This window comes from Geotrypetes seraphini, chromosome 6, assembly GCF_902459505.1.
Source record: "Geotrypetes seraphini chromosome 6, aGeoSer1.1, whole genome shotgun sequence".
NCBI lineage: Eukaryota > Metazoa > Chordata > Amphibia > Gymnophiona > Dermophiidae > Geotrypetes > Geotrypetes seraphini.
The window spans coordinates 236,457,920-236,480,779 of NC_047089.1; the positions used below are offsets into that span (position 1 = coordinate 236,457,920).

Genomic DNA, 22,860 nt, shown 5'->3' on the forward strand with positions numbered 1-22,860 from the left:
CCTGACTGAGCCAAAATCTTCTGTGAAATGTCCAAAGGGCAGTCACAGTGGAAATTGATTTATGAAGCTTAGAAAGCTTCTCAAAGACTCTGTAGGGCACCACCGAGTTTCTTCAATGAAGGAATAAGCAAATCCAGTAGCACGGTCGGGGATGGTACGTCTCCCCCACTAGTAGGCAGCATAGTAATTTGAGAGCTTGCCTTATTATCCAGCAGTGTTAAAGAATCTTTGTTGCACTTTAATGGCCGCTGATCTGACCCCACTGACTTCCACCACCGTCACCTGGATTAACCAACAAAGCGGGGAAGCCATCTCCAGTGCTTGCATATTCCTTTCCAGGTTCAGTGGCATCGCACACCATGCTGAGGAGGTCCTTGTTGGTGGGGTGGTCTGCTCACTTAGACTTAATAATTCTTCTGCCAAAGAAGCCACTGCTACTCCCAATGGCTCCCCAATGGCAGCAGCTGAGTCCATGAGCTGTTGGCAAATCACTTTGACGATGGCTTTTTGCAGGGCTGTGGGGTTTGCTGCAACCCCTTATGTTTCTTCCTAGAAGAAACTACAGAGACACACCTGCCTGGAGCTCCAAGCAAACACACCCACTCTCTAGTGCCATCTTGCCCCAAATTTAAGAAAACAAAAACATGTTTGGTACCTTACAAATGCTTAGTAAAACTTTGGATTCTTATTCAAGTATAAGAGGAAAAAAAAGGATTAACACAGATTTTATTTATTAAATTGTACCCAAGTTAAAGTACATAAAATGTAACAAACAACACAACTACAGTTGGTAGTGAAACATAGTTCATTTTAATGCACAAGTATAATTTCAGAGGATTTTGATCACGGAAACTGTGTAAACTGGTACATATGAGGACAGGTAACGGTTACAGCAGGTAAAAGACTTCTACAAAAATAAGAAAGGGTTATCACAATTTTTTTTTTCTGAGATCTCTTCCGATTACATCGTGAAATGCCTTGTATAGTCATATTCTATTGTTGGAATGACAGCTTGTACAAATTTTAAGAAAATAAGAATATACCTGAAGATCTGAAGTTAAAGGAAAACAGTTCGAATTAGCTTAACACTTTTTCTTGCTCATTCTGTACCGACTCAACATATAAAGGATGACACTGGAACTCATCAAACCTATTAAGACTTGAATTTGAACAATGGAGGAATTGCTTAGAATCGATGAACATAATAAGAGAGTGAAAGATCATGGTTGGAACAACGAGGAACCCAATTTGTGAGGAAGCAACTTTATTCAATGACTTGTGTTTCAGCTTGCCTCAAAGGGCTATGTGTAACACCGAAATAAATTTAAAAAAACACCCCACCTTTCCAAAAAAGGTCTTCTGACAGACTTTATATCAAATTGCCACAAAGACGAATGTCAAGGACACACACTCTGTACCAGTGGTTCTCAATCCTGTCCTGGAGTACCACCAGCCAGTCAGGTTTTCAGGATAGACTTAATGAATATGCATGGAGCAGATCTGCTTGCCTGCCAACTCCATTATATGCAAATCTCTCTCATGCATATTCATTAGGGTTATCCCAGAAACCTGACTGGCTGGTGGTCCTCCAGGACAAGGTTGGGAACCACTGCTCTATACCACATTTGCTAATGCTCAGTACTACTGCTAGCTGACTCTTCTCTCAGGTGCAGCCTAACACACAACTCCAATAGCTGTTCAATGTTTATTAAAAGTTTTAACCGCGGGCCAAATTTCAAATACCCCATCACAATATTTCAATTGGATACAGCTACACCATTGCCTTAAATCTAGTTTCTCAGACTCCTCCTCCTTACATAAGTCTCCTGATTTACTTTCCATGTTATTTTCGTATAACTTCACTAAAGGACAAACGTCCAAATGGTATAAATTTATACAATCCAAATGCTACCCTGCCCTACCAGACTCCATTGACAAATGGAACACAGCTTTACAAATCTCTTTTATTGAAGAAATCTGGCTTGCTATTTGGCCTCATATTTTAAAATCCTTACGGTCAGTCTCCCTATTGCAAGCTGCCTTTTTTCTTTATCATATTACATTACATTACATTAGTGACTTCTATTCCGCCTATACCTTGCAGTTCAAGGCGGATTACAAAAGAACTAACTGGACATTTCCAGTAATGTTACAATTGTTTTTTTGGTTACAAAAGAGGTAAGATAGCTGGATATTTCCAGAAGAACTTGTAAATTAGATAGTAAGATGACTGGACATTTCTAGGTAATATTACAAATAAGGTTACAAATAAGATTACAATTAAGAATGCTGGACATTTCGAGGGAGCATTACATTTTAGGGATCTGTATTCTTGGTTGATATTTTGAGGAGGAAGAGATTACCAAAGTGGAGGCTTTGGGAGGGGATTTTACCAGGAAGGAGAGGGAAGAGGGGGAGGGATAAGGTATCTGGATAAATTTTTTGAATAGCAGGGCTTTGATTTCATAGGGCTATTTGGACACCCAGCAAATCAGCGAAAATATCCAGATCTAACAATGGTTGCTGTTGGACATGTAAATCACTGGATGGCTCCCTATACCATATGCTTTTCTCCTGTCCTCATGTACAAACCTTTTGGTCTGCAATCTGGTCTATGATAACTAAGATATTTCATCTATCTGACCCTTTTACCTTTGATATTTTCATCACTGGTTCTATTGCATTAACCTCTCCTTTATCAAGTTTCAAGTTTATTAAAAAGTTTGTTATACTGCTTATACAAATTTCAAGGCGGTTTACAGCAATAATAAAAGAGGGGAATCTTTAAAAATAACAAAACAAATTAGTATTGATATATTAAAAACAAGACAATATTAAAAAGCAACAAATAACAAAACCATAGACTGAGACTAAGGAAATAAACTACACACAAATAGGGAAAAGGGAAGAACTACAGCATTTAAAAGGTTCATAGACAAAATCGCGCGAGACAACGGCGTGCAGACAACTGAGCGCAAGGTTGACGGTGCGCCGAAGAAAAGCACAATTTTAAAGGGTTCCGATGGGAGGTGTTGGTGGGGAACCCCCCTATTTTACTTAACAGACATCGCGCTGGCGTTGTGGGGGGTTTGGGGGGTTGTAACCCCCCTCATTATACTTGAAACTGAACTTTTTGCCTGTTTTTTAGGGAAAAAGTTCAGTTTTAAGTATAATGTGGGGGGTTACAACCCCCCAAACCCCCCACAACGGCAGCGCAATGTCTGTTAAGTAAAGTGTGGGCGGGGGGTTCCCCCCACACCCTCCATCGGAGCCCTTTAAAATAGTGCTTTTCTTTGGCGCGCCGTCAACCTTGCGCTCAGTTGTCAGCGCGCCGTTGTCTCGCGCGATTTAGTCCCGTCACCCATTTAAAATGACCGCCTTCTGATAACCTTGTTGTTTATAGCTGTTAAGATAATTCTTCAAAACTGGAAAGATTCCTCAAAACTTGAATTTAATCATTGGTGGAATTCTGTTTGCTTACATGTTAAATTTGAACAACATATAGCTGAAAGGCATAATTCGATATCCACCTACACCAAAACCTTGGCTTTAATCCTGGAACATTGTAACTCTGACCTTTGATGTTTTTTCATTAAAATATCTCATCCATTTTCCTATTTCGCTTTATATTTCATCTAACTGGCATACCTTTTATTACTTATACATTACATTACGAGATTTCTATTCCGCCATTACCTTGCGGTTCATTACTGTACTGATTATATGTGCATTTGATCTTGTACAGCAGTATTGGTTTTACTCCTTGGACATTTCATCGCCATGCATCCATTTTACTGTACTTTAATATACTTGGCTTGTGTTTTTCTTCATTTATGCTTCCCTTTTGGAAGCATTGCTACCATTTATAATGCTCTTTACATATACATACATATACATATATATATATACACTAGTCTTATAGCCCGTTACATTCTGTATTTCTGTCTGTCTTTTTTTTTTTTTTTCCTTGGCTGTCCACTACCACCCCTTGCCTGCTCCCCCTGTCCATTCTCCCTTCCTTTTACCTCCCCTGTGTCCTCCACCACCCCATCACTGCTCACCTTATCTAGCAGAAGCCCTTCTCCCTTTGTTTTACCTCCCCCTGTCCATCATCTGTCCAGCAGTAGGCCTGTCTTCATTTTTCTGCCCCCCCTCCCTGTTCATAAGCACCTCTTCCCCTGTCCATCAACTACTTTTCTGCCCCACCATTTCCGTGTGTTGCAGCATTTCCCTCCTACCCCACTTCCCTGTGCAGTATTTTACTCCCCCCATACCTTCCTCATACCTTCCTTCCTACTTATGTTAAAATGCTTTGCGGGTTTGGCTGCTGTGGCCTGCCGCCGCGGCCAGCAGCCGACATCCGACTCGGGCCGCCGCGGCCGACATCCGACTCGGGCCGCCACAGCCGACATCCGTCTGGGGGGGGAGGAAGAGAGAGAGCGGAGAGAGTACTGTAGGGGCATGCGCAGTCCTACCTGGGGGTCTGTACATCGCGGCAACGTCAAGAGCAATAAACGCAGGCGGGGATCGTGAGAGTAGCCACCGCTCACCGCTCCAGACTGTAAGCCGTGCATGCGCACTTCCTATGTGTCGCTACAGCTCACGGAAAACCGGCGCACACATAGGAAGTGCGCATGCGCGGCCTAGCGTTTTATTATATTAGATATAACTCAATAAAATTATTGAACTGAAACAAAAAAAAAGAAGTTTTAACTGCTGGGCTACATGTATGGGCAAATCAGGATCTTTAATTTCCAGAAAGAGATGTGAAGTCTTTTGCATATGAATTTTTGCTCTTCTTTCTTGTGATTTGTTTAAATTGAATCTGTGTATGTATCAGTCAGTTGGGGGGGTAAGAATTTTACGGTTCTGAAATGATTAAAAAAAAAAAAAAGTGAGGACATCTGGTCTTATTCATATAATTTAAATAATCTATACTTATAATTAATTTAAGTACTTGAGGTACAATTTTCAAGACATTTGCATAGAGTAGTCTGTTAATTTGATATCTATAATTTCTTTTTGTTCTGACTTTGGGTGGGAGGGGATAACAGATTCATTTCAAGTATGCCAACTGTTTTATGATACAACACGGAAAACAATCTTCTCTGTGACCACTCCCACACTGTGGAATACTTTACCTTTGACCTTCAGACAAGAAAAGAATCTCAGTCATTTTAAATCTAATCTTAAAACATTTCTTTTCAAAGATGCTTTTGAGATTTATACTTAATTTTTTAATTCAAAATCTCAGACATCAGGCCTTACATTAATGATTCCTTTTGTGCCTTTTGTTTTTTACCTCCCCTTTCTTTTATGCAATGTATCCTCCCCATTTGCCCATCTGTATCATGTTGTGTCTGTATGGTAATTGTGAATTTGTTCCCTTTATTTTATTTAAAAAATTTTTTTAAAACTTTGTATTAATTGGAAACCGCTTTGACTATAAAAAGCGGTATATCAAGATTTAAATAAACTTGAAACTTACATTAATTATTCAGCAAATATATATTTTTTATATATATATATATATATATATATTTCTGTTGAAGTGATGAGATAGAGGATTTTTTTCATTGTATTCCAATGTTAATTTATTTAATATTAGATGCAAGGCTAAGGGCTCCTTTTATGAAGGCGCGTTAGGACTTTAACGCGCGGAATAGCGTGCGCTAAAATGCTGCACGCTAGCCGCTACAGCCTCCTCTTGAGCAGGCGGTAATTTTTCGGCTAGCACGCGTTAATCCGGTGCGTGCGCTAAAAACGCTGGTGCACCTTCGTAAAAGGAGCCCTAAACGTTTCCCTAGAATGATAAATCTTATATTATTTCTACTAATTTGATATGCTAGGGAAAGAAATGTGATTTAGATTTAATTCATGATTATGAGTTTATTTAGAAACTTCATAGACATTTATGAGGGGTATATTCTCCTTTGGATTATAAAGATAACATAAGGTTAATTTGATGAGTGGTGGTAAGATTGATTTTATATAATTGATATCTTTATGTTGCCATCTATTATAGTAGGAAAAATCATTAGTTCATCAATTAAGGTGTGAGGGTTGGATATACGTATATCTATATTTTACTGTATTTAAATATCTGTTGAGGGAAATGGGGGATGGTAATAACAAACTTATTGGAAATATGTTACTTAGTAAATTTTAAAGCAAGGCTTATTATTTTCAAAATCTAACAAATTTGAAAATGTTTGTGAATGTTAGATTTTGGTGATGGTAATTATTGGGAGGTTTTCTAGTACTGCTGATATCTTTATGTTTTGAAGGAGTCTATTTTTAATTACTATAGTATTCTTTATTTATACTGGATAGAGATAGTGTGTATGTGGGGGGGGGGGGATTTTTGGGTCTGCCTATAGGCATTCAAGCTGACCATGAGTTATTCTCTTAGGGGGAGGTGGGAGGGGGGTTTACAAGGATATGGGATGTGTGCGGACAGTATAATTTTAAATTTTGTCATAAGGGAATTAAAGGCTTATTTATCAATATTTTGGAATAACACTAATGGTTTAAAATTTTATTCTTTAAACATTAATGGTCTCAATCATCCGGTAAAACTGAAAAAGGTCCTTAATTTTTTGAAAAATCAAAATGCAGATATATATTTCATACAGGAGACCCACCTGTCCATAACTGAATCCGCTAAGTTAGAAGGGGGTTGGATAAAGCACTGTTTCTTTGTTCCTGCAATTGGGAAAAAGGCAGAAGTTGCAATCCTGATCAATAAGAAGTTTTCTGCCACATTTGATAACGTAAGGGCCGATCCTATGAGTAGATGGCTTCATGTTAATATGAGTTCAGGAAAACATACCCTGAGTTCTTTAAAAAACTCCAACAAATAATTATGTCACTGGCTACGACTAATTTAGTTATAGCCAGAGACTTTAATGTAGTCAAGGATCCATTAATTGACCAAAAACCCAGTAAACAATTAAAATCTTTAGGTTTAGATAACCTTATACAGTCCTGTGGATTAAAGGATATATGGCGGATTTCCCATTTTAATGCCCACAAATTTTCATTTTATTCCCTAGTTCATAAATCATTTTCAATAATTATTTTTTTGTTTCGGATAATTTAATCCAACAAGTTATGAAGGTCAGCACAGATCTGATTCTTTTGTCGGATCATGCTCGAATTTGGATAGAATATCAGTTTACTGAAGAAGATTTTAATAGACCTGTGTGGAGGTTTGATAATACATTGCTTGCAGATTCAAACTTTCTAGAGGAAATTCAATTAAAAATGAATGAATATTTTCAGTTCAATTCCTCAGAGGAAATCTCTTTGGAAACTATTTGGGATGCTTTCAAAGCTATAATGAGAGGGCAAATAATTTTGTATTTGGCACATATTAGGAAACTGCTACAATTAGAATTTTCCAAATTAGAACAAACAATTTTGACTTTAGAGTCACAATTGGCCTTGAAATGGGAACAAAATACTTTGAATTCTCTGTTGAAAGCTAAATATAATGAGATTTCCTCAAAATTGGCTAGAATAGATTTGTTTTCTCAGCAGGCTCTGTATTATGGAAACTTGAATAAAACGGGGAGATTATTAGTTGATTACCTTAAAGCAAAAAAGAGGAAAGTTAAAATTGTGGCCATTAAAGATGAAAAATGTAAAATTCATAATTCTATTGGAGATGTTTTAAGACAATTTCTGGATCATTATAAAGCTTTATATTCTTCTGAGCTCTATTCAAATAAAGAAATTGAAGGAATAGATTTTTTTTATGCTTAATTAATGGGCCCAAAATTCCCGAGCATATAAAAAGAAATCTTGAAGCTCCTATTTCCTTTAGGGAACTCCAGGCACCATTGAAGTCTCTCAGAGCTGGATCCGCTCTAGGTAGTGATGGGTTCACAGTGGAGTTTTTCAAATCTTTTCAAAATTTACTATTACCTCATCTTTTAAATTTATATCAATCACAACTGACTATGGGTTGTATATCAGGTACTATGGCGAAATCTTTAACCATTGTTTTGCTGAAGCGAAATAGAGATCCCATGTTGGTTTTGAATTACAGGCCTATTTCTTTAATTAATGTAGATGGAAAACTACTGGCTAAGTTATTAGCTTTAAGATTAGCCAAGGCTCTCCCTTATATGATCGGTATGCACCAAACGGGTTGGGTTGCTCAAAGACATTCTTCAAAGAATACCAGATTGGCATTTCATATGTTAAATTTAACAAAAACAATGAATGATCCAGCCTTCTCTGTTTCTTTGGATGCAGAGAAGGCCTTTGATCGTGTAGAATGGACTTTCATGTATCAAGCAATGGATTGGTTTGGTATAGGATCCGGATTTATTCAAATGATTCAAACCTTTATAGTTCCCCTTATGCCAGATTATATATTAATAATACATTTTCAGACCATTTTTCTCTAAAGAGGGGAGTTAGACAAGGATGTCCCTTGTCTCTTTTGCTTTTTGATATTGTTTTGGAACCCTTTTTGGCTATTTAGCAGGCAAAGGAGATACAGGGAATTCCATATGCAGGTCGAGAATATAAGGTTTCGGCCTATGCAGATGATATTTTGCTTCATTTGAAGAATCCTGAATCTACCATACTGCATTTACTGGAATTGATTGATTTGGTAAATTTTCTGGTTACAAAATAAATTGGAGCAAATCAGAGGTTCTTCCATTAAATGTGCATTGTGTAAAAGGTTTAATTGATCCATTCCTTTGGAAGGAAGAGGGAATAAAATATTTGGATATTGATTCAAAGAACATTGGAAGACACAATGACAGTAAATGAAAAATCTTTATTGCTGAAAAGTCAAAGAAATGTGTGAGCATTGGAACCCACCACATCTTTCTTGGTGGGGGTGAGTCCAAACCATCAAAATGATGATTTTGCCTGTGATTTGTTACCAAATGAGTATGTTGTCTGTTTATTTTCAAAGTTCCTTTTACAAGAAATTAAATGGGATTCTTACAAAATTTATTTGGCTGGGTAAAATTGCTAGAATAGCCTTAGTATCTTTGCAAAAACCAGTTTCGGCGGGTGGGGTAAATTTTCCAAATTTTTATAGGTATCATCAAGCCTTCATTCTGCTTCAGGGTATGTATTAGATCTTTCCTGAACTCATGGAGCATCTTCCAGACTGGCTAATATTAGAAATTCAACTCGTGTCCCCATTACGATTGTGCCATATTTTGAGTATCAAGTTACCTAGGATTTATAAGGACAATAGTATTTTATTTTCCACAAGGAATACACTAAAATTCATTACTAATTTAACATCTATTCCAATACAACAATCTACATGTCAATCCTTATGGTTGAATTCCAAGATTCAAATTGGCGAGTCTAAGATCCTCTGGAAACATTGGCTACAGGCAGACATACGTACTTTGGATGATGTGATTTCCAATGGGAAAATGCTAAATTTATTACAACTGCAATAATCATTCAGCATCTCAAAGTCTCAAGCTTATAAATGGTTGCAGTTGAAACAGGCCATTCAGAAAGGGTTCCCTGATTGGCGAAATTAAAAAAAAAAAAAAATCAGTATAGTTTGCTGAGCCTATATTTCCAGACAGATTTGCTAGGGCATCAGGCCACCAAGTGGTATAAATTAATATCTGAATAAGAAGCCTAAAACTAGTTTAAAAGACATTTGGAGCATTGAGGATGAGATGTACAGCATCAGCGTCTATGAGACAAACTTGGTCTTTTTGTTGTATAGAACTTTTGGACCCCTGTTCATTTGCAAAAGTTGATAGTTCAAAGTCTAATAGATGCTGGCACTGTCATCTTGAAATAGGGACACTGGATCACTTGTTGTTCTATTGTCCCTTGATACTCAACTTCTGGAAGTCTATCTGGGGGAAAATTAATAGGATATTGGGATCTTCTATCCTGTTCTCATATGACATTGTGTTATTCGGAACCTTGTCACAAACTAGAAGTCCAATTAGTGCAAATCAGAACAGATTACTTATTATGACAGGGATAGCGATGCAAAAAACTGGGATAGACTGCATTTTATCTTCTGGTGGGAAACTTTGTGTCAAGTTTATAGATATGAGCGAATTAACTCGGAACAGCTGAGCCATTACAAAAACTTTAATGAGACTTGGGGGGCCATTGACGACATTTGTAAAAACTGATCACTAGTATAAGCCTTTGATTTCTAATAGGAGGTTCACATACATCCAAGGACAGTGGGAGGGGGCAAGGGGGGGAAATATACATATCTCATTTTTGTTACATAAAAGTGCTGTTTTATTGTACCATTTGTTTGTATGTTCTATTGCACTTTATATTTATTTAAAAATTTATAAAAAAATTTTTTTTTAAAGTTTTAACCTCACTTCGATTTATCAACAGCACACTGTACAAAATATATAAAAAAATGAAAAGAACACCATTTAAAATAGGAAAGCAAAGAATAGACAGAGACAAAAAAAAAAAAATTAAACCCAAGTAATGTATAAGTCTAAAAACTAAAAACAAAACAATTTTTGTTTAAATCTTGTTTAACTAGTTGCCAAAAAGAAACAGGATCCTAAGTCACCAATCCTCTCATAAAAATGCATCTTAACTATTGATCTGAATTTTATATAAGATAACTTAATTATGACTGGGAGGGAATTCCACCGGCGAGGAACTGCTGCAAAAAAAGCAGACTTCTGCATAGATGCTAGATGTACCAAATGAACAGAAGGTAAAGCAAATTGGTGAGCAGTCAATGAACGTAGACTACAAGGCGGTTTATAGGGAACTAATAATTTTCCTAAATAGTCTGGTGACCCGATTATAATGCTTTATACACAAGCGTTAAAGCCTTGTGCATAAGGTGAAATTTAACGGGTAAACCAGTGATATTCCTTTAAAAAAAGGAGAAATGTGATCATATCTTCGAGCATTAAAAAGGACTCCGATAGCATAGTTTGCAGTTTTTTTAATCGAAACTGATGGCAATCCAACACAGACTAACATTATATAGCATTGCAATATTCTTTAACAGATGACCTTTTGTGACTGTTTTCTATTTCGGTGTTATACATAGACCCCTGATTAGGGTTAACATATAGCTCTAGGAAAAGGAGGACAGATTGAAACATCCAGGTTTTACTTCTATTGAAAACAATGGAAGTAAAACCCGGATGTCTCAATCCATCCTACTTTTTCTGGAGTTATATGGTAACTCTACCCCTGATGCAAGCACCGGCTGAAACACAGGCCATGTCAGGCCACTGAATAAAGTTGCTTGCCTGCAAATCTGGCTCTGCCTCGTCGTTCCATCTGTGGCCATTAGATAGACTGTAAGCTCAACGGGACAGGTAGGGAAAATTTTTGAAGTACCTGTATGTAAACCACTTTGAATGTGGTTGTAAAATTACAAAAAGGTGGGGGTATAAGTCCCAATCCCTTTCCCTTTACTGTGTTGCAGACTCCTGTGTTGCCATTTTCCCTCTGGTTTACTTGTTTTGAGAACCAGTGAAGCAAGATTGTAAATCTCCACTCCAGCTTCTTGTGATTTTGAGAAAGTCACTTAACCCTCTATTGCTTCAGATATTTATTTAAAAAATTTCTATACCGTTCACAACTAAACGGTTAACAAGATATACATACATAACCTTAAAACACACAAAACATACAAAGAAGTCTTAAAATTCATAGCTAAAAAATACTAACATAGCTTTGCATAGAAACAGAGCTTAAAAACAGATAAAAATCAATAGCATGTCATGGATACAAATTAATATCGTAACTGTGGATCATAAACAGTTCATCAGGGTTACCAAAAAAAAGTATGTCTAAAAGAAAGCAACAACCAATAGTTGGATTTTAAGTCATTTTCTAAACCAGGGGTAGGGAACTCTGGTCCTCGAGAGGTGTATTCCAGTTGGGTTTTCAGGATTTCCCCAATGAATATGCATTGAAAGCAGTGCATGCAAATAGATCTCATGCATATTCATTGGGGAAATCTTGAAAATCGGACTGGATTACGGCTCTCGAGGACCGGAGTGCCTTACCCCTGTTCTAAACATACCCCTCTCACAACAATTCCGTATCTGTCCTACAAAAAGTTCCAAAGCTTAACTCCTACACAGCAAAGACCAACCTTGGATTCACAGTTGTCTTCAGCAGAGCCAAATTCTCAGAACGCAACAATTTTGGAATATAAACTAGATATGTTGTTTTTAATCAATTCTGGAATATTTCCGTACAAAAATTTGTATTGTATTCTGAAGATGACTTAGGGGCCCTTTTACTAAATTGTGGTAAAAAAAAAGAAGGCCTCAGCACCTGCTTATACAGGCCATTCCCACCCACCAAGGCCATTTCTACTACAGGGAGTAAAATGGCTGTTGTTTCGATTTGTTGAACTAATGCCCATGTGCTAATTTTCCCATCAGCACGTGAGCCCTTACCACTACCTATTGTGTAGGTTGTTAAGGTACTCCTGGCGGAATTCTGAATGACTGCCCAATGAAAAGTTTCTGCAGAACTGCACAGACGCGCATTATTCTCTTTTCCCATGCAGAATCTCAACTGCCAGCAATTTCGGATCATGGTAGCGGCAGCAATTTCCACATGCTGCCTGCTGCTAACCTGGAAGTCTCTCCGCAGCAGAGGGAAGGCTTCCAGGTTGATGGCAGGTGGCATGTGAGTCGCTGCCGATATTGTGACCCAAAGAAGCAAAGGAGTACAGGGAAGGAGAGGAAGGAAAGTTGGTGGCACAGGGGGAGGAGATGGAGACATGCATGGTGTAGGGAGAAGATGAAATTGCACATAATGGGGGTGGGAAGGGAGATATAGTGCATGGAGGGGGTAGAGAGATTCGACACAGGGCACAAAGAAGGGAGAGAGGGAGATGTTGGACATAGGGGTGGATTATAGGGAGGGAGAGATATACAGGAGGTGGAAAGGAAGGAGGGAGATATTGGATCAAAGAGCAGAGTGATGGAGAGATGCTTGGAAATGGGAGTGAGGGAAAGAGTGGGTGAAATGCTGGACCATGGGGGAGAGTGCGAGATGTCAGGCTACGAGGGTGGGGAGGAAAGGAAGAGAGATCATATGCTGGGCTATAAGGGTGGAGGAAAGAAGATGCTGAGAATGGAAGAGGGGGAAGAGAGAGTGGAAGGAAATGGATAAGAGGATGGATCTAATGGAGAGAAAAAAAATAGTGTAATGGAGGTACACTGAAGATGAAAGGGAATGGAGGGCTGAAGAAAGAATGAGATGGGGGAATGGGAGAGAAGATGGAAATTTGATAGGTACCGTATTTTCACGCAGATAACGCGCACCCGTGTAAAACGCACACACGGGTATAGCGCGCAGAAACCACGATTTTATGTACAAAAACTTTTGTATACCGCACTCACGGGTATACCGTGCATGCAGCCCGACTGTCCTTTCGCCCGCCCCGACTCTCCTCTGGCCACCCCGACTCTCCTTTCGCCCTCCCCGACTCTCCGTGCGCTGTCCCGACTATCTGTTCACCCTCCCTGACTTTCCGTGCACTGCCCCGCCTCTCCGTGCGCTGTCGGGTTGGGCCCATGTGCCTCAGGCCGCGCCCCCAGGTGGGACCTAATGCTCCAGGGCCTATTCTGATTGGCCCACGCGCCTTAGGCCCCACCAGTAGGCGTTGCTTTGGGACAGATGGGCCAATCCGGCCTCATTCCGTCGTTGGCTGCCTGCCGGACAGGCGGGTTTGGCTCCCGTCTGTCCGGCCAACTACCAAAGGTACGGGGAAGGGGGGTGGGGGTGTCGTGGGGGTCGGCCAGGGGGGTCGCGGGTCGGCTGGGGGGGCGGTCGGAGGTTCTTGGGGGGGGGGGGGCGGTCGTTGGCGGGAGGGGGGTTTGCGTCGAGGGCAGGAGGGCCTGGGATCCCTCCTGCCCGTAATGTAGTGCGGGGTGGGGGTAGGGGGTTGCCATGGCCAGGAGGGTTTGGGCTCCCTCCTGGCCCGATATTGTCGGGGAGTTGGGGAGTCGGCCGGGCAAGAGGGCTTGGACTCCCTCTTGCTCCGATCGTGGATGTGGGTGCGGGTGGGAGCGCGTGCGAGCGGTCGTTCGGGGTGGGGGTGCGAGCGGTCCTGCTGGGGGGGGTGAATCAGGGGTCGGGCGGGGTGGGAACTATGTAAAAAAAATTTTGTATAACGCGCGAGGGGTATGCGCGGTAGGTAAAAACGCGTATAACACGCGCGTTATATGCGTGAAAATACGGTAGTTGAAAGTGAAAAAGAGGAGAAGGGTTAGAAAGAGGCAGAAAAGAGCTAAAAAGGAATGATCAATATGTCAGAGGCAAGTGCAATGAAGGAACAGACAGGAGAGAGTAGAAAAGACAAATGGATAGCAGCCACTGGAAGGAGAATTAGCAGACAGGAAAATAGAAAAAAAGAAACTAGAAGCAACATGATGGAAAAATAAAACATCCAGATAAAGGTAGAAGAAAAACATTTTATTTTAAATGTAATATGAATTAGCAAAAATACTGTTAAAATTTTGACAAACTTGCAGAATTTGCTAATTTTGTGCGCAGAATTCAACCAGGAGTGTTAAGGGCTCATGTGCTAATCACACACTAATTAGTTAGTGTGTGGCAATGTAGCTGCGCTAACAATTAGTGCAGAATATGCCTACTCTTCGCCCCAGAGCCAAAGAATGAAATCTATTTAGTAACACGTAGGAAACACACGCCAATCACAAAATTAGCATGGGATGCATGAGTGCGCCCTGTGGTAAAGCCTTTTTTTGCTGCAGCTTACCCCTGTTTACTAAAAGGTCGTAAGCCCGCTAGAGATAGGAATATACCTACTATATCTGAATGTAATTTATTTGCCTTGAGCCACTACTGAAACGTGAGTGAGCTAAATATCAAATCCCTAATCCAGGCCTGCACAACTTTGGCCCTCGCCAGGCCAGGTTTTCTCAAATGAATATGCGTGAGATCAATATGCATACAATGGAAGCAGTGCAGGCAAAGCACAGTTACTTACCGTAACAGGTGTTATCCAGGGACAGCAGGCAGATATTCTTAACACATGGGTGACGTCACCGACGGAGCCCTCGGTACGGACCTTTTTAACTAGAAGTTTCTAGTTGGCCGCACCGCGCGTGCGCGAGTGCCTTCCCGCCCGACGGAGGAGTGCGTGGTCCCCAGTTAGGATAAGCCAGCTAAGAAGCCAACCCGGGGAGGTGGGTGGGACGTAAGAATATCTGCCTGCTGTCCCTGGATAACACCTGTTACGGTAAGTAACTGTGCTTTATCCCAGGACAAGCAGGCAGCATATTCTTAACACATGGGTGACCTCCAAGCTAACAAAGAGGGAGGTGGGATGGTTGGCCATTAGGAAAATAAATTTTGTAACACAGATTGGCCGAAGTGTCCATCCCGTCTGGAGAACGCATCCAGACAGTAGTGAGTAGTGAATGTGTGAACTGAGGACCAAGTGGCCGCCTTGCAGATTTCCTCGATGGGCGTGGAACGGAGGAAAGCTACAGAAGCAGCCATAGCTCGGACTCTGTGGGCCGTGACAGTTCCTTCCAGTGAGAGACCGGCCCGAGCATAGCAGAATGCAATACAGGCAGCAAGCCAATTGGAAAGTGTCCGTTTGGAGACAGGACGACCCAAACGGTTGGGATCGAAAGACAAAAATAGCTGAGGGGATGTTCGGTGAGCTCTGGTACGATCAAGATAGTAAGCAAGGGCACGCTTACAATCCAGCGTGTGCAACGCCTGTTCCCCAGGATGCGAATGAGGCTTAGGGAAGAAGACGGGCAGCACAATGGACTGGTTGAGGTGAAAAGCTGAGACCACCTTAGGAAGGAATTTAGGGTGGGTACGCAGAACAACCTTGTCATGGTGAAAAACAGAGAACGGTGGGTCGGCAACCAGTGCATGCAGTTCGCTAACCCTCCTGGCAGAGGTGATGGCAATCAGGAAAAGCACCTTCCAGGTAAGGAGTCTAAGTGAAGTTGTGGCAAGAGGCTCGAATGGAGGTTTCATGAGAGCTGAGAGTACCACATTCAGGTCCCAGACGACTGGAGGAGGCTTGAGGGGCGGTTTGATATTGAAGAGCCCTCGCATAAATCTGGAAACCAGAGGATGAGCCGTGAGGGGTTTTCCGAGAATGGGCTCATGAAACGCAGTGATGGCACTGAGGTGGACTCTGATGGAGGTAGTTTTGAGGCCAGCATTGGACAGTGAGAGCAAATATTCCAATACGGTTTCCACCGCTAAGGAGGTGGGTTCCTGATGATGCCGGAGACACCACGAGGAGAATCTGGTCCATTTCTGATGGTAACATTGGAGGGTGGCCGGCTTCCTGGAGGCGTCCAAGATGAGACGGACCGGCTGAGATAGGTTCTCTGGAGAGGTCAGCCCGAGAGAAACCAAGCTGTCAGGTGGAGCGAAGACAGATTGGGATGCAGTAGAGACTGATGCTGCTGCGTAAGTAGAGTAGGAAACACAGGAACTAGAATGGGTTCCCTGGAGCTGAGTTGGAGCAGGAGTGAGAACCAGTGTTGGCGAGGCCACCGAGGTGCGATAAGAATCATGGTGGCGTTGTCCTTGCGGAGTTTGGACAAGGTCCGCAACATCAGAGGAAGTGGAGGGAAGGCATACAGGAACCGATCCCTCCAGTCGAGCAGGAATGCATCCGGAGCCAGACGGTGGGGAGAGAAGAGTCTGGAACAGAATTGGGGCAGCTGATGATTGTGAGGTGCTGCAAAGAGGTCCACCTGCGGAGTGCCCCATCGAGCAAAGATGGAGAGCAGCGTCGGAGGGTCCAACGTCCACTCGTGAGGTTGAAGGATGCGGCTGAGATTGTCGGCCAGAGAGTTCTGTTCGCCCTGGATATAGACCGCCCTGAGAAAGAGATTGCGGTCCGTGGCCCAGGTCCAGATGCGCAGAGCCTCCAAACAAAGGGGGCGAGATCCGGTGCCGCCTTGCTTGTTTATGTAGTACATGGCGACTTGATTGTCTGTGCACAGGAGGAGGACTTGAGGACAGAGAAGATGTTGGAAAGCCTTGAGGGCGTAGAACATGGCTCTGAGTTCCAGGAAATTGATGTGATGACGACGCTCCTGTGGGGTCCAAAGTCCCTGGGTGCGTAGATCTCCTAGGTGAGCTCCCCACGCGTAGGGGGACGCATCTGTGGTGATGATCATAGAGTGGGGGGGCAGATGAAAAAGTAGACCCCTGGAAAGATTTGAGGAGTTCAACCACCATTGGAGAGATTGCTGAAGAGATGATGTCACAGAGATGGGATGAGAAAGAAGATCCGTAGTCTGTGACCATTGGTTGGCGAGAGTCCACTGAGGCGTACGAAGGTGGAGACGTGCCAGAGGAAGGACATGCACCGTCGAGGCCATGTGACCCAGGAGGACCATCATCTGTCGGGCAGGAATAGAGGGATGCATGAGCACCTGACGGCAGAGATGGAGCAGGGTCCGCTGGCGATCGGAGGGGAGAAAGGCCCTCATTAGCGTGGTGTCCAGAACTGCTCCAATGAATTGAAGTCGCTGGGTGGGAAGCAGATGCGACTTGGGGTAGTTGATCTCGAACCCCAGGAGGTGGAGGAGAGAGATGGTGTGATGAGTAGCTTGTAGCACGAGTTGAGATGAAGGTGCTTTCACCAACCAATCGTCCAAGTAGGGGAACACCTGGAGGTTGTGAGACCTGAGGAAGGCCGCCACCACTATAAGGCACTTGGTGAAGACCCTGGGGGAGGAAGCGAGGCCAAACGGTAGCACTTTGTACTGATAGTGGTGGTGCAGTACCTGGAACCGCAGGTAGCGGCGAGAATTCTGATTGATGGAGATGTGAGTGTAGGCCTCTTTGAGGTCCAGGGAACATAGCCAGTCGTGTTGAGAAAGAAGAGGGTAAAGCGTGGCAAGGGAGAGCATTCTGAACTTCTCCTTGACCAGACACTTGTTGAGGTCCCTGAGATCGAGAATGGGACGGAGGTCTCCCGTCTTTTTGGGAACCAGGAAGTAGCGGGAGTAGAATCCCTGACCCCTTTGATCTGGAGGTACTTCTTCAATGGCATTGAGAAGGAGGAGGGATTGAACCTCCCTCAGGAGGAGGGGGGTTTGAGAAGAGTGTGAAGCAGACTCTACGGGAAGGTTGTCCGGTGGAAGAGTCTGGAAGTTGAGAGAGTAGCCGTGGCGGATGATGTTGAGGACCCACTGGTCCGACGTGATGACTTCCCAACGGCTGGAGAAAATGGTGAGACGACCCCCGATAGGCTGTGGAAGAGGTAGCAAGGGTGGATGACTGGCTATGCCCTGGAGAGAAGAGTCAAAAGGGCTGAGATTGTTTAGCAGGCTGAGGAGGCTTAGAGGGTTGAGTGGCCTGAGATCGAGCCTGGGCATGGTGCTGCTGTTGACGGGGTCGCCGAGATTGTTGGGGAGGCGGATTGAGTGGCCTGGCTGTGAACCTCCGCTGGTAAGATGATTGAGGTCGATAGGGTCGGGCAGGCGGAGCCTTCTTTTTCGGCTTGATCAGGGTGTCCCACCTGGTCTCATGGGCAGAGAGTTTCTGGGTGGTGGAATCCAGTGACTCTCCAAAAAGTTCATCTCCGAGACAGGGGGCGTTGGCCAGACGATCCTGGTGGTTGATGTCCAGGTCGGAGACTCTGAGCCAGGCTAAGCGACGCATGGCTACGGCCATGGCAGAGGCCCGAGAGGTGAGCTCGAAGGAGTCGTATATCGAGCGGACCATATACTTGCGCATTTGGAGAAGGCCAGAGATGTGTTGTTGGAATAGCGGGACCTTGCGCTCAGGAAGGTACTTCTGGAGGGCAGACAGTTGTTGGACCAAATGTTTCAGATAGAAAGAAAAATGGAAGGAATAGTTGTTTGCCCTGTTGGCAAGCATGGCATTCTGGTAAAGCCTCTTGCCAAACTTGTCCATTGTTTTACCTTCTCTGCCAGGAGGGGTAGAGGCATAGACACTGGAGCCCTGAGTCTTTTTTAAGGTGGATTCAACCAGAAGGGACTCATGGGGCAATTGAGATTTGTCGAATCCAGGAATAGGGATGACACGGTAAAGGTTGTCCAGTTTACGGGGGGCTCCCGGTACCGTGAGGGGATTTTCCAAGTTTTTGTAAAACGTTTCCCGCAGGATGTCATGCACGGGAAGCTTGAGGAACTCCTTAGGAGGTTGCTCAAAGTCTAAAGCCTCTAGAAAGGCTTGAGACTTTTTTGAGTCAGATTCTAGGGGAAGGGACAGGGCAGCAGACATTTCTCTCAGAAATTTAGAAAATGAGGACTGCTCTGGTTTAGAGGTGGCATCGGGTGCCGATGGTTCCTCATCAGATGAGGAGGGATCCTCCTCGGTACCGAGAGGAGTTTCCTCCCATAAGTCAGGGTCCCTGACCTCTGGTGCATGTCGAGACACCGGGGTGGAGGGCGCGGTATGGCGAGTCTTGGACAAAGACTTTCCAGAGCGCACCGAAACGGTACCAGGAGAGGACGACCGGCGTCGATCTCGGTCCCGGGAAGAATGCCGTACCGCCTGGTGCTGAGGAGGATCCAATGTGGTATGGGAATGAACCACCGGATCGACATGGAGTTGTTCGGCCGAAAGGATCGGCATGGAGGTGTTTACCGGTACCGAAGGGGTGGACACCGGGGGCTCGGTACGGGGCTCGGGCCGGTCTGGTACCGGAAGGAGCGGTGCCAGGATAGTGGGCAACAGGTGTTCAAGTTGTTGCTTTAACTGTTCCTGGAGTTGAGCCTTTAAGATGGCCGAGATACGGTCATCTAGGGGTGGCATCGGAACCGCTTTCTTTTTCTTCGGTTCCTTGGATGCCGCTCCACGCCCCGGCGATGAGGAGGCCGATGACGAGTCACTCACCGAGATCGGGGCGGAGCGTTTGCGGGACCGGTGCGATGCCGGTAGGGATGGTGTCGCCACCGTAGCTGGAGGGCGCTCGAGGGAAGAGGAAGGCTTCTTAGCCGGCTTACCTGGCGCCAGCGACGCCGATGTGGGGTCGGTCGGTGTCGAGGTCGACGGTGCCGATTTTTGAGGTACCGCCGTTGAAGTTGAGGAGTCCATCGCCGACTCGGTGCCGAAGAGAAGAGTTTGTTGAATTCTTCGGTTTTTAAGGGTTCTCTTTTGAAGAGTGGCACAGCGGGTGCAGGAGTCCGCCCGATGCTCCGGACCCAGACACTGCAAGCACCAATTGTGTGGGTCAGTGATGGAGATCGGGCGTGCACACCGCTGGCACTTCTTAAAACCGACCTGCGGGGGCATGAAGGGGAAGATAGCCTCCGCAAAATCGAAGCCCGAGGCCTGTATACTGGCAACAGGCCCCGCCGGGGCAAAAACGAAAAAAAAAAAGGGGAAAAAAGCAAGTTGTTTTTTTTTTTTGGCAAATCAAAGTAAAATAAACCCGAAGGTAAAGAAAGAAAAATAAGGAAAAAAAGCGCGAGCGGGAAGGCAAAAAGTGGTTTCAACGGCCGTTGAAAAAACACACGCGTCTTCTTCGCTCCGCGGAAACGAAGAAACTGGGGACCACGCACTCCTCCGTCGGGCGGGAAGGCACTCGCGCACGCGCGGTGCGGCCAACTAGAAACTTCTAGTTAAAAAGGTCCGTACCGAGGGCTCCGTCGGGACGTCACCCATGTGTTAAGAATATGCTGCCTGCTTGTCCTGGGATAAATAGATCTTATGAAAATACACTGGGGAAATCCTGGAAACATGACTTGATTCGGCCCTCAAGGACCGGAGCTGTGCAGGCCTGCCCTCATCCCTTCTCTCTCCTACAACTCAGTTTGTTGACTCTTATTTCTATACCCACACGGACAAGTATGTCAAACCTACAACCTGACCTTTTTTCTAATAAATGTGCAATGTATAACCTGGATACACTATATATTTAAACATACACATAGAACTAACTGTTAAAGGAAAAACCTGTAAATTCAAATTCTAGCTAAAACTGTAGAGGCATCTGTGGTAATAGATTGCAACACCTCCTAAATGGTATGCAATCTGAATTTTGCAGTCACAGTATGGAGAGAGTTATTGCTGCAAGAGCCGAGGGGTCTGCTGGATAAAAGGGAAGTATTTTTTTGTGATACAACTGGATCTGTCAGCAGCATTTGCTTTAGTTAACCACAACTTTCTGCCGACAGGCTTAAGTGAGACTAGAGTGACAGGCACAGTGCTATATTGGTTTGAGAAATCATCCTTTGAGGGTTTCTTGGAGAGAATAATTCTCCCCATCTTGAAGAATATATTGTGAAGTGCCTCAATAATAATGTAATAATAACTTTATTCTTCTATACCGCCATAGTCAGATGACTTCTAGGCGGTTCACATCAAAGAAGGCTGGACAATCAGCGAATTACAGAAAGCAAATGGTGAAGGTACAACATATTACACAAGGAAAAGACAGAAGGAAAATATAAAATTTAGTGCGGCTTCTGATTAGGAGATGAAACGGTCAAACAGTACGGTTTTAATTACTTTCCAAAAGGCGCCGTAGGTCAGCCTGGCTCCATTGATGTAGTTACCCAGCCAGGACTGCTGTTTGCTTGCTTGGAACATGAAAGATCTGTCCGAAAAGGATTTGTATTTACAGCCAGTGATCCTTGGGTATGCAAATGTGTTACAGTTTCTGGTTGACCGTGTGGGGTTGTGTAGTACGAAATGTGGTAGAAGATAGGAAGGCGCTAGACCCCAGGCCTGCTTAAAACAAATGCATGCAAATTTGAACATTATTCACGCCTCCATTGGTAACCAGTGTAGTAGTCTATAGAAGGGGCTAATGTGATCGCTTTTCTTCAATCCGAATATCAAGCGGTTTATTAGTGTTTTTGGTTAATCGCTTAATCATACTTCAAAGCGATGAACATACATAAAAAAAAACATTAAAAATTACAATATTAAAAAGTAATACAATATTTAACATAAGCATAAAAATAAACTAGACTATATACAAACTTAACAAACAAGAAAAAAAGGGCGAAGGGGATTTGAACTACAAATTATTATAGAAAGAGTAGTCGGGGAAAAACACAAGGTCGGAGATATAAGATGCATGGTCAAATTCAACATAATTAATAAATCCAAGGTTGAGAATTATTACTCAAAAGCATCTTTGAAAAGGAATGTTTTTAAATTAGTCTTAAATTTAACAATATTGTGTTCTTCTCTTAAATAAATTGGAAGAGAGTTCCAGACTTGAGGGGCCGTAACGGAAAAAATAAATTGTCATCTAGTGTTGATGATCTTGAGAGAGAACTGCTGAGTTCTGTACTATTCTTAATTTTCGTACTGTTTTCTTTGGGATACCCAGATAAATGATGTTGCAGTAGTCCAGTATAGATAGAAGCAAAGTTTGCACCAGTATAATCTGTATAATCTTTATTTAAGTTCTCTGGGTGCTAATAATTTGGCCCTTTGGTATTACTTATTTCTCATATGAGGATGATATTGTATTGGGTTTGGTTTTTTCCCCCCATTAAGGGATGTTGTAACAGACTTTCATATATGGATATGATTTTCCTACAAATGCAGAAACAGAGGGGACAGCGTGGGCTTAAGTTTAATCCTGAAGAGACAAAAATCTTGCGAGTAGGAGGTAGAAAGGACTTGAAGTCAACAGGTATTCCAGATATTGCTGGTAGTTGAATACTTTCTCAAGTTGGGCATCTAAGTTACGGGGAGCATATAGAGACTTCCACTTAACTATGGAAGCATAAGTGAATTCTCTCAAAGATGCATTCAGGTGAGAAAAATTGCATCAGATATGTGCTTATTTGATGGAGAAGCACTTGAGAAATATGATTGAGGCAGTAATCTTGTTTACCCTGGAGTACTCTAATAACCCTTGTAGGTCTTTCAGTGACAACTGAA

At 43.1% G+C, this 22,860-nt stretch overlaps 1 protein-coding gene across 1 annotated transcript in view; it reads right to left on the minus strand.

The window, feature by feature from the left end:
- Positions 1 to 787: 787 nt before the first annotated feature.
- Positions 788 to 22,860, minus strand: part of ATG3 (autophagy related 3) — an 86,355-nt gene continuing 64,282 nt past the window's right edge. Inside the window, exon 12 of the mRNA XM_033948444.1 lies at positions 788 to 1,043. Coding sequence (XP_033804335.1) covers positions 962 to 1,043 — 82 coding nt within the window. The 3' untranslated portion in view covers positions 788 to 961. The remainder of the gene's footprint in view (positions 1,044 to 22,860) is intronic.